Source organism: Colias croceus, chromosome 10 (genome assembly GCF_905220415.1).
Source record: "Colias croceus chromosome 10, ilColCroc2.1".
Taxonomy (NCBI): Eukaryota; Metazoa; Arthropoda; class Insecta; order Lepidoptera; family Pieridae; genus Colias; species Colias croceus.
In genome coordinates this window covers 493,797-509,185 of record NC_059546.1, presented here as the reverse complement: position 1 = coordinate 509,185, position 15,389 = coordinate 493,797, and the positions used below count along the sequence as shown (strand labels likewise).

Genomic DNA, 15,389 nt, shown 5'->3' with positions numbered 1-15,389 from the left:
AAGTTTGTCAAAGGATTCGTGTGCTTACTCGGTAAACATGTAGCTGTATTTCTCCGGCTCCTATCTACATCAAACATAGGCTATTCAAAATAATTGCTCTCATAGGAAGAGGTTTGGATAAATATTGACGAATCAGGTGTTTGTTGACAGTATTACGCCGGTAATATTCTATATTGTATGTACATTTTAATATATTATTATGTACATTTTATTTCATTTTTATACTGATAAATATAATTATATATTTACAGATATCTGCTGACATAAAAAGACGAATTTGCAACTATTTTACATAGGAATGCGTCATGCGTGATTATCAGCGCCACTTTTTATTTGGCTTGTTAAAAAGGTCGTTGATATACGAAAAATAATATTGAAAAGAAAAAAATAAAATGAATCATTTAAGTTAAGTAGCTTCATAATTCAGGATCGTCTCACAAAGCATTTTTGCGAACGACGAAATGGGACTATTTAGATTTAGAATTTTTTTTTTAATATTTTATACACCGCTAGACTACAATTTACAGGAACATATTAAAATACATTGGAAATTCCAATGTATTCAGTATTACTGTGGATTTTCTAAACATATCACTTTATTATTTAACAGAGTGAAAAGTAAATGTATCCATGTTTACACCTCTTAAATATTGTAATACCACAGTAATACTGTGCCTCTTCCCGCCTGCAGACTTACTTTAAAAAATTGTCCGCTTCACACCGTCACTCTTTCAATTATTTCCTATCATCTGTCATCTAAATCGGTATAGTGGTTTAACCTTGAATGCTTCATTATATTTTAATATTATCATGAAAGTCCATTTGTCTAAAGACAGCAGCATATTTAGGTATTACACAAGTATTTTGTCTTGACCGTGATGTAAGAGAGATAACAGGTTGTTGAACTGTAAGTGACCTTACCACCTCCTGGCCAATCCCCCCAATTATCCAATTAATTAACAAATTCGTCAACATTGCAACATTATAATTAATTATCTCATTTTCGTTCAAATACTTTCGCTATCGCATTGAGATGCAAATAATTTGTAGTTATTATTTATTTTAGAGTTTTTTTTAATTACTGTGAATATTTTATAGAAATTGGGACGTTTATAATTTTAATAAACTCAAAAGGGAAATTAATACAAAGACAGGATTTATGATAAATATTTCAATTTCAAAAGATTACAAGAATATGTTGTGTATCACAGATTACAAGAATATGTTGTGTATCACAGATTACAAGAATATGTTGTGTATCACAGATTACAAGAATATGTTGTGTATCACAGATTACAAGAATATGTTGTGTATCACAGATTACAAGAATATGTTGTGTATCACAGATTACAAGAATATGTTGTGTATCACAGATTACAAGAATATGTTGTGTATCACAGATTACAAGAATATGTTGTGTATCACAGATTACAAGAATATGTTGTGTATCACAGATTACAAGAATATGTTGTGTATCACAGATTACAAGAATATGTTGTGTATCACAGATTACAAGAATATGTTGTGTATCACAGATTACAAGAATATGTTGTGTATCACAGATTACAAGAATATGTTGTGTATCACAGATTACAAGAATATGTTGTGTATCACAGATTACAAGAATATGTTGTGTATCACAGATTCAATCATATTTTCAAGGGGTTTTACCTGACTGTACAGGGAAGTTTTTATCTATGCATATAATAAATCTGTAGAAGGGTCAATTCTGTACATTGAAAATATTGAAAAAATAAATAGCAGGGGGTGTTACTGGATCGATACCAAACCCAAATATGTGATTAAAAAAATTTTTGTCTGTCTGTCTGTCTGTCTGTCTGTCTGTCTGTATGTGAAGGCATCACGTGAAAACTAGCGGTTCGATTTCGATGAAACTTGGTATAATTATACCTTATTATCCTGGGCGTAAAATAGGATACTTTTTATCCTGGAAAAATACGTAGAAAAAAATTAATCTTAATTTTTCAGTTTTATCCATAGACGTTGTTCCGTAGAACCGCGAAAACACGTTGCGTATTATTATAGGCCTAGCCGTATTTGGGAATTGGGTCCAATAGATATTTATAACTTTATAAGATGTTATTGACAGAGGTACTCAAAATGGAGAAATAACCATCCACGCGAAGACCGACATCCGCGCGGACGGAGTCGCGGGCGGAAGCTAGTATTATATATTTTAGTTTGTAGGATTTTAACTTTTCGGTAAGGAGGCACTTATTTTTGCTAATCCCATATTTGATACGTAATTTTTTTTTAAATGAATAATATGATAAATTTTGAATAATTAATCAATAGACAACAGACAAAAGCAGAGTCGCAGTCTCGCAGTGTAGCGCATTCAATAGTTCTGTGAGCGCATTGACTTTAGATTCATATATACCTACCTATTCTTGATCATCACTTCAAGTGTCAAGAAATAAATTAAAGTAAACATATTTTATTTTTCCTAATGATAAAACATTAAAAACAAAATTACTTACATAATATAACAATAAGTGACGATGGCTTCATGAAATTTCATTTCTTTTTATATCACGTTCCGATATTTTCTCCACTTGGACTTTGTACCGACGTAACTTTGGACCTGGGCAAAGTCCACTCAGGGTTGGCACTGACACAGTAAACAATATTATGTGCAGTACCTTAAATACTACTTCTGATGTACGATTAAAAACATTTTTTCTTATAAGGAATGGCGTTTAAAATACTTGTTATAAAGAGCATTTCGAAAAGTTTATGTAATTTCAGTAAAACAAAAGAATTAAAGATTTTTATTTATTGAAATTTTTAAAATATATGTTAATGTGTAAATGTAATACCTACCAATTTCATTTGATCAATGTAAACAATTATTTGGTTTGAGCTCATCTATAATGAAATACAGCGCTAGTTACCTACTACTTTTCTATTTCACAATACAACTGACGAGCGTTCATTTATATTCTTTATTTACACAATTGACAGCCCTATGAGAAAATAATTCCTAACAAAGAATCCTAATAAGTGCTGATTGCAGCGGAGAGTTACAGCTTTTCCTTTTATTTTATAATTTATTTTCAACTAGCTTTCCACACGCAACTCTCATGCAGCTTTAAATTTAATCGACAATTACCTATCGATAAATTAAAATTGATCTACAACACTATAGCAAGCTTTCTGGAATATACAAATTCGTAGACATAGCGAATTGCTTTCCCATTTATTTGGTGGAAATTGCAAACGTTTCATCGTAACACTAAACAGTTAAAAGATAGTATGATATAAAAGAAGTTAATCAAGCCACGCTATGGGCGCTATGGCTAAGGCCATAAAGCCAAGGCCACACGGTCTGGGTCAACTGTGTGTGCTCATTATGGACACACCTTTACTATTTACTATTTATACTACTTTCAGGGACGGGGCTTGGGCATTTCTGGGACAAGATTGATTTGCCCCCTTGTTTCAATGACAAGTTCGTATTTGTATGATAAATGTTATATTTTCATGAAATTAGGACAGATATATTTAGGTTAAAGCATTTACGAGGTATTTATCTATTATAAGTAAGGTTTTCAGACGTTTGATTTTAGGTCGTAATAATTGTCCGCCCAAGCCCCAAGCCGTGCTTTAATAATCGTTCATAGTAATCATATTTTAAACAAACCGATTTTGCTCCAAATTTACAGAAGATAATCAAATAAAGCACATCTTCTTAGTAGACAATATAATATAGAGAAAATATAGAGAATATATCTGTCCTAATTTCACAAGAAATGTATCATATATAGTTATTCATTAGTTGTTTGTTGTGTGGTTACCATGTTTGATTGCAAATAAATGATTTGATTTGATTTTGAGAGATAGAAAACCATATTCATTTATTTGAGAACTATATTTCCGCCCGCGTTTAGCCTATGTCTTAGTCTTCAGGTACCTACATACCAAATTATATTGTAATCGGTTCAGGAGTATTTGCGTGAAAGAGTAACAAACATACATCTATCCATCCTCACAAACTTAGGATTTGAGATTAATCTTTATTCATATTATAGAAGACAGTTTTCAGTTATACTTATGTCAATATCATCCTGTTACCATCAATCTATTTTATTTCCTCTGCAAGGACACAGGCCTCGTGTAATTAAGGCCATCCACCGCTGTCAAGTTGTTGCTAGATGTCACTCCTTCAAACTGCTTGAAGTTGCTTAGAAGCACAGAATACTTAATAGTAGCTAACGCTATTAGAAGTTAGAGTTTCATCTTTAGAGGTTTAGAGATAATGTTTCGTAAATTAATCACCTGATTATGATAGCATGTTTAAATCTTAGAGGTGCCTGAAATCTGACCAAATGGGGCACCTCTCAAGTTCGACAGCATTTTAAATAATATACTGACAATGTAAGATATGTATTTTATGTAATTTTAATAACTTTCAGCATAATACAATCGTCTCATCTTCAAAATGCAACAAGCATAAAATAACTATGTATGAACGAATAAATTTCTGCAACGAAAACTACTTAAAGGTAAGTAGTTACCTAAGAAAGTACTCTCATTTTAAGTCGGTAAAATGTTACCACAAGGTGAAGAGTTACTTTGTTTTCAGTGTCATCGTGCGGTCCGAAGTTTCAGCATAAATACGCGTGGACGAAATAATCAAAACAATACATCGACATTCGACTGCACTAGTGATGTTCGTGTATTTTAACGATGTCGATAAACTATATTTTATACATTAAAAAAATATCTATAGTCAAAGTGTGTTTCATTATATTAACTAGTAGTTCACCCAGACTCCACCCACACATTAATTAATTATTTATTATTATTGGTTGTTAAAATGCTAAAATACGCTCCTGCAAATTACACAAGATGTCCGTTAGAGTGTCCGTTATTATATCACAGACAAATTCGGTTAAGTCTCTTTAAAAGATTGATAAGAGAAAATATTTTAATACAGTAGAACCATATACCTACCCAACATCTAAAGAGCTCTAATTTTTTTTTTATAAGGAAAATACTAAAACTCAATTGAACTGAATCGATCTATTATTGCATGTTTGTCATTGAAAAGCGAGATTATCGAGAAAGTGTTACATTACTTTTTGTCGGAAAAATTACCTATTTATCTTTCAAGACAGTCATGTTCAATTAATTAAAAGAATTTAACTTTACGTTTCTATTTGATCTGTTGTCATCTTGTTATGTATAATTGTAGTTATAAAACTAACTAGCTTGCTTTTCCCGGCTTTATTTGTCGTTGGCCGTTCGTACAAATCTCTGCTTTCTGTTTTGTTATTAGATACTAAAAATCCTGTGTTTTTTACAAGATCAGCAAGATTCTTTATGCTAAAATATCTTAAAATTAAACATCAAACATACAAAGACAATTTTTTATAAATTGCTTATTCATAAATCGAGATAATGGTAGATTCTAACAAGCCTATCAGTCATCTCATTTAGAAGGCAAAATGTTACTATCTATCATCACAGAGATATAAGCGAAGGAAATATCCCATACATATGGCATTACGCCAGTCCTTTAATCTACACGACAGGCCACTAAAATTGTAATAATAAAGATCGTTACAGAACAAAGGTTTCTTAAACATTTTTCACCTTATTATGAAAACCTTCGTAAGAAAGAATGTCTCAGAAGAATTCAAATTAATAGAAAATCAATGAAAACAAGGAAAATATTTATTGCTATAGAAAATTATTTACCTGTACACTTTCGTTGGCCTAGAAATTATTCGCTCATTAAACATTATACGAAGTGATAGTACAAGGTCCTGACCTACTGTAGTCGAATATTATCATTCATTTATAGTCAATATCTAATACTTACTCGTCATTTATTTTTCACAAACTAAAATACATATATTGATCAACTTCTTTCAAAGGTTTCTATCGAGAAAATCTGATAAGAAACACTGGTAATTACTATGGCCCTTAAAAACATTTTTTACGATATATAACTTATATATGGGTTAAAAAGTATACAGACAAATATTTATTGAAAAATGATAACAGCTGGAAATAGGGGATGGTTTGTGTGGCAATTGGATTTTATGCCATAACTTGAAGATTAAAATTAACAACTACATTGCTTTTTATTTCAGAATATGTGGGCTTGTAACTCTCTATGTTCTGTTGTCACCACCGGTCCAGTAACGTATTTCATCAAAGTTGGCGTAGCAGGTTAATAGGCAACCGTACACTCGTTTCTTGAAGACTCCAAAGTTCTTTTCAAATAAATATCTGAAAATTAATGAATGTTAGTAACAATAATGGCAAATAACTTAAAACTTAATTAGACGACAAAATATCATGACAACGTTTTACAAACTGATAACATCGACAACTTAATGAAGGCACTTTTATCGATGTTCAGCACATCATTAATTTCGATTCCCATTGATTAAAGGAATCGATATAATTAGCTCATATCGATAGCTCGCGTCCCTAGCCCAGTACTTGTTGAACTGTCGCCAGCTACACACGCCCAATGCCGCCCAAACGACGGTTTCGGGTCAAACTCAAATAATACCTTTATTTACTTACAAAAATAAACAAATGGGATAAAAAGTTTCTTGCACAGTGACTTGAGTGGCAAACTATTGTGATTGTTTTTAGTAAAATTTCGTGTGATATTAGTTTAAGTGACTTTTAGTGTAGAATGGAGGAACAAGCAGGTATGTTTACAGGATATTATGCCTATGTAAATTGTAACTGTAAAAGTTTGTAAATAAATTGGGGAATCGTTAGAAAATAATTATCGTGTATTGTAAATATAATTAATGTGTATATAGTACGGTATATCACAAATAAAATAGATCGAGTACTTTTACCTGAAACATCAGAAGTATTTATATTTTATTAAACACAATACGTTTTAACGCACAATTTTGCGAATAAATTGAATTTTTTGCGTAATATAATAATATGTGGATATTCAATAATTTATAATGCACTAAATAATAAGCTTCATTCAACTTGTTGATGCAATAAATTTTATGTTTATAAATAGAAAAACCACTGATATAATGTAACTTATAAGAAATAACGAGGGTAGCTGTCATTAAAAATGACTTGTAGCTGCTTATCGGAATGTTTCTTTATATTCATTGGTAAATGTGCGTACTTTTTTATCTATATGGGAAAATTTAGAAATATCGTGTAAAAAATCGCTTTAAAAAGGTTGATATATTTTATTGTTTAATTAGAGTTTCTTGGAATTGTGTTATAACATAAAATTGCTACATTTTTAGTAATCTGTTTTTATTTAGCCTTAATTTTTGAAATACATATTAGATATATAAGTATTTTAATACTGTGAAATTATGTAGTTGATCCAATCTTAGCATCGCAAATTCCGCGAATGAAATGAAAGTGAATCAGCAGTTTTGGTGGTATGAGGATAAATAAAAGAGTCTTTACTTGATTTTTTTTGATAAATATTCAGGTATAGTAGAAAAGTATCTATTCAATTAAAAAAAAACGCATTTATGAATTTTAATGGTCTTGTTAAATTGTTTTAGAACACATTCTATAGTTTGATAATATTCAATTACCATATACATTTATGAATTTAAATATATATATAAATAACTATATTAAGGTAAAGGCTCCTAATACGGCGGTAGTCAAAATCGCTTCCTAATACGGTGGTATTTCTTTTTTCGAGTTTTATTCCTGTTTTATAAATTTTAAGTACACCAAAACGTAAGCTATTTATTCCAAATTTATTACTCCATGACTTAACTAACGTTTGCAAGTATAGCACATAGACAACACAACAAGATCAATCAATCTGTGTAACGGCATCGACATGAGAGGTGTTTCCATACAAACGCGAAACAACAAAAGTAAGTACACTAATATTTATAAACTAAGTTTTTCGTATTAAAAAGCCGTTCAAGTTTGTATATGTATTGTTTATTGCATTTTCCTACTATTACACTCACTATTTAAATAGCTTGTTTCATATTTGTAAGTCATTTTCTACCCAAAAAATAAGAAATAAAATACCGCCGTAATACGATACAAATTTTATAGATTAATCCTAATACGGTGGCATAACTCCGAAATAGGAAAAATACTGGGCATGTTTAATTGTTTATAACTTTAATTTTATTTACTTATTGAATTAATTCCAAGATTAGTTGGAATAATTATTAATCTGATAAATTAGAAACCATATTCTGCGGTATGTTTTCTTAATTAGAAATCCAGTTAAATATGAAAATGGTTGAGTACAAAATGTTTGTTTCTTAGAAGGGGTAAAAATAGGAAGGTGTATTTTAATGTATCACAAATCATTTATTTTGTATAACTGTTGATTTGAGTTTTACACATCTGAGCCAAAAAACTGTTATCATTTGATTAAGCATTTACATTCTCTTGTTTATCGAATTTTTGATGGGTCAGAATTAGGATTATTAAAAACACGAGTAGTTTTCCTATTACGGTGGTAGATATTTCCAGGTAACTCTGTATTAGGTTATATATGATCTCCTATTACGGCCCTATTTCATAGAACTTAAAATTACCAGATTTAGGGTTGCGTAAATAAATAAGAAGTTTTGTGTCTTTTTTTGTGGATTCTTATTTGATATGCGTGTTTTTTTTCCGATAAAACTAAAAGCATAAATGAAACACATTAAAAGTGAATCAACGTAATCAAACCAATGGTTAATGAATAAAAAACTTACAATTTACTTTACTAACACATTCCTATTATTTAACAAATATTATTTGTACGGAACTTCAATGTATATAATATCTGACCCTCCGTATTAGGAGCCGCCTACCGCAGTATTAGGCTCTGACCAAAATCATACCTCCGTATTAGGGAAAATCGACATGACTATTTAAATATTTTTTTTAAATAAGAAATATTATGAAAATAAACATAGACTCAACAGCAATACAAAATTTAAGTTCCACTTTTAACGATAAAGTGGTTTGGCACCTTTACAAATACTTACAAATGCTTATTTTTGATACTTACTTTCAAATGTTGCGAAATACCTCCGTATTAGGTGCTTTTACCTTAGTAGGTATACGACTCCGGGCACTCACAAATATTACATGGGTGATGGGCTTATCGTCGCAAATGTTCCTTAACGATAAAAGCAATTAACAGACAGACAGGCGATATTTTTTTTTTTCATTATTTTCTTTGAATAGTGAGTGGTTCAGAAAAAAGTTCGGTTCCAGATAATATTTAATCCTTATACAAAATAATTGTTCCACGTTTTTAAGTTTCTAAACAATAGATAGATAATTTTACAGATAAAAAAATAGTAGTTTATGAGTTTAAGACTTTTAAGAAAGACAATTTGAAGTAACACCTTGTGAACTATGGAATAAAGCTTTACCAGTTTCTAGACGTTTCACGGTCACCCATCCATTTCACGACCGCGCTGAAATCGCTTAACTCGCGGCGTAATCAAACGACAATAATATATTAATATTTATTTACATAGATATCGCCTGTCAAACGCAATGATGAGTCCATCGACGCTATTGGTCTGATAAAAGTGTTCTATGAAAGAATATTATGTACCTACTTACATATTAGTATAACATGCACTCATTGTTCGGGAATATTGTTTTGTCATTTTGTCAAACATTTCAAGGCTTTTATAAAAAACTAGCTGTGCTCCGCGGTTTTACCCGCAGTGCTCCGCTCCTGTTGGTCTTATAGCGTTGATAAAAAATAGCCTATAGCCGCTATGGCCATCCTCGATAAATGGGCTTTCTAACACTGAATGAATTTTTGAAGTCGGACCAGTAATTCATGAGATTAGCGCGTTGAAACAAACAAACTCTTTTATTAACTTTAATTTGAATTCAAACTGAAACGTAAACCTAAAACTCAAAACTACTTTTAATTAGTTAATTTTGAACAAAATATATGGCAATTTTATACTACTTGAAATAGATAGTTTATTCGCTTCTAAATACAGACTTTTCTCATAGTATAAAGCTTTATAGGTACTATACTGTTCTGCTCCAAGACTTCAATTACCTATTAATAAAACAGTAATAAGTATATTATAAATATTCTTTTAATAATATAATTTTTAAAATATAATATAATAAAAATATTCGGTTTAGAGGTAAGATATGATTTGTGTCTTTGAAAAGATTTAACTCAAAAAGGGTTTAAAATTTTATTACTTTTACAAAGCGCCATCTTTATCAATCATTATAAATTACATTTTTTTATCAAGTGTAGCCGGGATAATTGACTAGTTAATAATAAAGTAGCTCAAGGAAAACCATGGGTGGAAGGTTAGTTTAAATTTGTCAACTAAAAAGTAAATATTTACACTCAACAAGGACCGGTTAAAATTGGAATTTTACTAGTTTCAAAAAAGGGAGGTGTCGATTCTTTGTCCAAACATACTGACTACTGAGTACTTATATTATATTATATCCGCTATGATGTCTGTACATGGACATGTCAATTTAGACTGTGGAATTTTACAAGATTATTATTGAAGTGAAACTTCTTTAGGCGCGTTGAGAGTATAATTTTAAAGTCGCTCATAGCAATACCACATAATACTGTGGCAATACCGTCACGTCATGTCATGGAGTAGGGCTACAATTTTGGTATCTTTGAATCTTGTCAAAGAAGTTTCGCTTCTGACACGTATGCTGCGCAAACACGCTCTTTTTTGGATTATTTTCAATTTAACCGACTTGGAAAATGTAAATTATATTTTTTAATTTGTCCAGTGTTTCCATTGCCAGCTTTCATAGAAAACAGTTTTTTGTTCTAAAAATAATTACTTATTTAGTATTTACTTTATCGTACTAAGTCCCGTCCGATTAGGGCCCTTCTGGCCTCCTCCACTCAAGCGACAGCCCAAGCCGAGGTTCGAGATCCCCGTCAAGGGGGGACGCCCTTGTGCATGTCGCTACCAGGGTGAACCTTCAGTTCACCCCCGCGTCCGCGTTAAAATATAAAAGCCCTTCTGGCTAACATTGAGAAACACCTTACAAAAAAAAAAAAAAATCGTACTAAGTAACATTTTGTATTTGCAGTGAAAATGATTAAAAGAAAATTACTTTTAAACTGAAGTATTACTGCGATTATTTTATATCGCGTATCAAAACATTTTTAAATACAAATAAATTCTTCAACTCTAGAAGTAGGTTATTTTCACAGATACGAATTAGAAAACAGGATCCATACACACTATGACAACAGTAGAACAGTACTGTAAAAGCCTTGTACCTTGAATTTAGTTTAAAAACAGCTTCGCAAAGTAAATATATTTCTTTTAAATTTCTCAAAACAGCGAGAACTAATTAATTGATAAATAAATTCAGTTTACAATAAGTTTACGATAATCGGGTTGACTGACATTCGTCGTCTTGACCTACAGAGGAGACAAAACATTGCGAATACGTAATAATATGCTTCGTAGAGATAAGTTATTTGTTTTAGTATGATTCATAGCTTTAAAAAAGTAACAAACCCAGTCGAAAAAGTCTTTTCTACTTTTTTTTTGAAGTCGTTTGAAAAATTATTATTAAACTTTATAATTTTGGCATGCATGATATATGCGTTGTTATTTTTAATCACTAGCATTTTTTATATTCCCTAGAGGGATATAGGTCTCTTTAGGCTTGTATTGTATGTAGCACTATGCTTAGGACATAATCCACGCTGACCTTGTGCGGCTAACTACTTAAGTAGTTGTGCCTTATAACCCAACTTTTGTCATTACGAAGTTTTAATTAAATTTCATTTTTTTGTAGCTTTTAATAATAAGCAACATTCAAATTACGGTCGATACTCTTTCACACAAATACTACTGAACCGATTACAATGAAATTAAGCACACATATAGAGGGTAACTTGGATTAACACATAGGACAGGTTTTATCCCGGAAATCCCAATGGAACGGGAACTATGCGGGTTTTTCTTTGAAAACACGGGCGAAGCTGCGAACGGAAAGCTTGTAATCTATATTATTAAAATTTATAAACTCAGAGTATTTTTTTATTGAAATAAAAGAAAATTATTGCCTATGTTTAATCCACCAATTAGGTTTTAAATAGGTACTTATAATCCTTCAGTTAGTTTGAAAATATATCGTATTGAAGTGTGCTTAAAGTAACACGATTAAACTAAGTGGCCATTACCATGCATGTGGGAAATATAATGCGTTAGGTTTTCTAGCCTTTATTAAATAAAACTTGTGTACAGTCAGCAACGAAGTTTGATTAAGAAACTCTTAATAATGTTCTGAATATCAATTAAAATACAAGTATAGTCGTGATGTAGCGTTTTATGTAATGGGAACAATATAAATCTTTTACATGTGATAATTGTTATCTTCATAACATTATTGTTTTTATTTTTAATACGTTTCATCCGGGCAAAATATATGCAGGTTGTCAGGAAGTTGTTCTTCATTCACGCTTATAACTTCCTTTACAATTATTATAAAACTGCACTAAATAATTTTTCCTATATACACATTCCGTTGTTGACTGTACCAGGCTGTATATCGTTATCAATAGATAGGCGCAATCGATACGTCTGCGAGTGATGTCACCGTCTCAGCTTGAAGATTCCAGTGACGTCACCGCTGAACCTACACGAATCCTGAAAGCCTGGTACTATTGATGAGATAATGGTTGAGATTTAATCGGTCATAATATTTTATTTTAAGGGGCTTATTGCTTTATGATAATCAATGCATTGTACCTATGTTTTTAACATTGATCTTTTATAATTCCACGCGGATGAAGTCACGGGTACAACTAGTATTCTTCTCGAATGTGGAGGTTGGAATTTAAAATCTTTGAAGAAACGGGGGTCAAAAAATAATACTTTATTCAAACTCAAACTCAAACTCAAACTCAAACTCAAACATTCATTTATTCAATTAGACTACTATTTAGTAGCACTTTCGAATCGTCATTACATAAGTATTTTTAACATTTACCACCGATTCGGAAAGCAGTATCTATGGAGAAGAATCGGCAAGAAACTCCATAGTTGCTCTTTTAAAATCATGTCAATATGTATTACATAATATGTAACTTATATCTAACTTATACATATATATTATACATAGAAACTTGAAATTTTGTCGAAAATTTTGACCCGATGTGTTGTTTGCGGATGAATCCGTGGGCCATAGCTAGTTAGCTTTTTAAATAGAAATTGATTTTTTGGATAAACCGAATACCTAATCTTTGTATTTAGGTAAAGATGAGAAAGCGCCTTTATAACATTCGTTTGGACCTGAGATTGCTCCAAACTCCAAGATCTCATCAGATTACCATCGGGACTTCACTATTATCATGAATTTGAAGTATAAGTTAAATATAATGTACCTAAATTAATACGTTATTTGAGTGGCTGTGAGTGGTGATAAAAGATAAGGAAATAACTACATATAATGTTAGTGATTAGGTTTTTGTTCATTGATTATCTACTACTACGCATTTCTACGACTTTAGTTGGTTAGGGAGCCAGGTGCAAATTTGGTTAATTATTTCCTCTCAAGAGATAATTCGTCAGACGCATCAGAGTATAGTTTTATAAAGCCTCGTGAACGTCAGCTGGCGCTCGGTTGGGGGGGTGAGCGGTTGTAGCCTCCCACGCACGTAGGAAAAAAAATACATTCATTCATTTCCTCTCAGCTAAAAATTTGTCAAATTGTAGCTAACCCAATATCTGAACGAAAAAAAATAATCAGCTGGTTACAACATGGTGTATTATACGTCAGCTGGTGTCTCGAACATGAAAAAAATAAAATTATTTTCCGTGATTTCCTCTCAAACAAAAATTTACCTGATGATAGCTTATATGTAACTGTGGATAAATATATAGGTCAGCTGGCTGTATCTTGGTGGAAAAACCGTCAGCTGATACTTTGAAAGTTATTACTTAGGAGTTAGACAGAAGCATCTATTGCCAATTTATATGCATCAACTGACTAGGTTTTCCTCGAATTATTGCTAGCTGATTTTTTTTATTTATCGCATCACTATATTAACAATCAGCTCACAAATTTTCATCTGAGATGAAATGACGTATCTTTAATTATTATCGTTATTTTTAAAAATTCAAGCAACACACGCTAGCATAATATAGACAGTAATAAGGTACTTGGAGGTGGTTAGTTGTGCGCATGATCGGGGTACTACGTACATTCAGCCACATCGGTAAACATGTTTTTACAAATATTATAAACTGCATTTAAAAATAACTATCATATCATCAAATTCACATAACTACCTAAAAGTGTAATAAATATGAAATAACCCACTAAAAACATTAGTTAACTATAATTATTAAAAAAATAATAGTATAATATATAATTAATAAAGTTATTACTTATCTTTTACGGGGACTTATGTTGATGGAATTCCACGTATCTCGATGATTTTGTTAATGTCTCACTATATTCGAGACACCAGCTGACGTATAATACACCATGCTGTAACCAGCTGATTATTATTTTTCGTTGAGATAATGGGTTAGCTACAATTTGACAAATTTTTAGCTGAGAGGAAATGAATGAATATACTTTTTTTTCTTACGTGCGTGGGAGGCTACAACCGCTCACCCCCCCAACCGAGCTCCAGCTGACGTTCACGGGGCTTCATAATACTATACTTTGATGCATTTTACTAATTACCGCTTGAGAGGAACTTGGTCATAAAATCTGCTTCTGGCTCCCGGACCATTATTTATTACTAGCTTCCGCCCGCGACTCCGTCCGCGTGGATGTCGGTCTTCGCGTGGATGGTTATTTCTCCATTTTGAGTACCTCTGTCAATAACTTCTTATAAATATCTATTGGACCCAATTCCCAAATACGGCTAGGCCTATAATAATACGCAACGTGTGTTCGCGGTTCTACGGAACAACGTCTAAAACTGAAAAATTAAGATTAATTTTTTTCTACGTATTTTTCCAGGATAAAAGTATCCTATTTTACGCCCAGGATAATAAGGTATAATTATACCAAGTTTCATCGAAATCGAACCGCTAGTTTTCACGTGATGCCTTCACATACAGACAGACAGACAGACAGACAGACAGACAGACAAAAATTTTTTTAATCACATATTTGGGTTTGGTATCGATCCAGTAACACCCCCTGCTATTTATTTTTTCAATATTTTCAATGTACAGAATTGACCCTTCTACAGATTTATTATATGTATAGATATATCAAATATCTAAGGGAGTGAATTGTCGTATTTACAGAAAAATGAATTCTAAGTATCTACTCCATCTCCCTAGATGAAGATAAACTAAATTTAATCTATCTAAATAATTGATATTTTTCACATTCTTGGGATGATAATTTTTTGGTCGATTGAAAAGCTAACAATTCTT

At 31.5% G+C, this 15,389-nt stretch overlaps 1 protein-coding gene across 1 annotated transcript in view; it reads left to right on the top strand.

The window, feature by feature from the left end:
- The first annotated feature begins 6,464 nt into the window (after positions 1-6,464).
- Positions 6,465-15,389, top strand: part of LOC123695232 (synaptic vesicle glycoprotein 2B-like) — a 40,586-nt gene continuing 31,661 nt past the window's right edge. Inside the window, exon 1 of the mRNA XM_045641016.1 lies at positions 6,465-6,695. Within this exon, the coding sequence (XP_045496972.1) occupies positions 6,680-6,695 (16 nt within the window). The 5' untranslated portion in view covers positions 6,465-6,679. The remainder of the gene's footprint in view (positions 6,696-15,389) is intronic.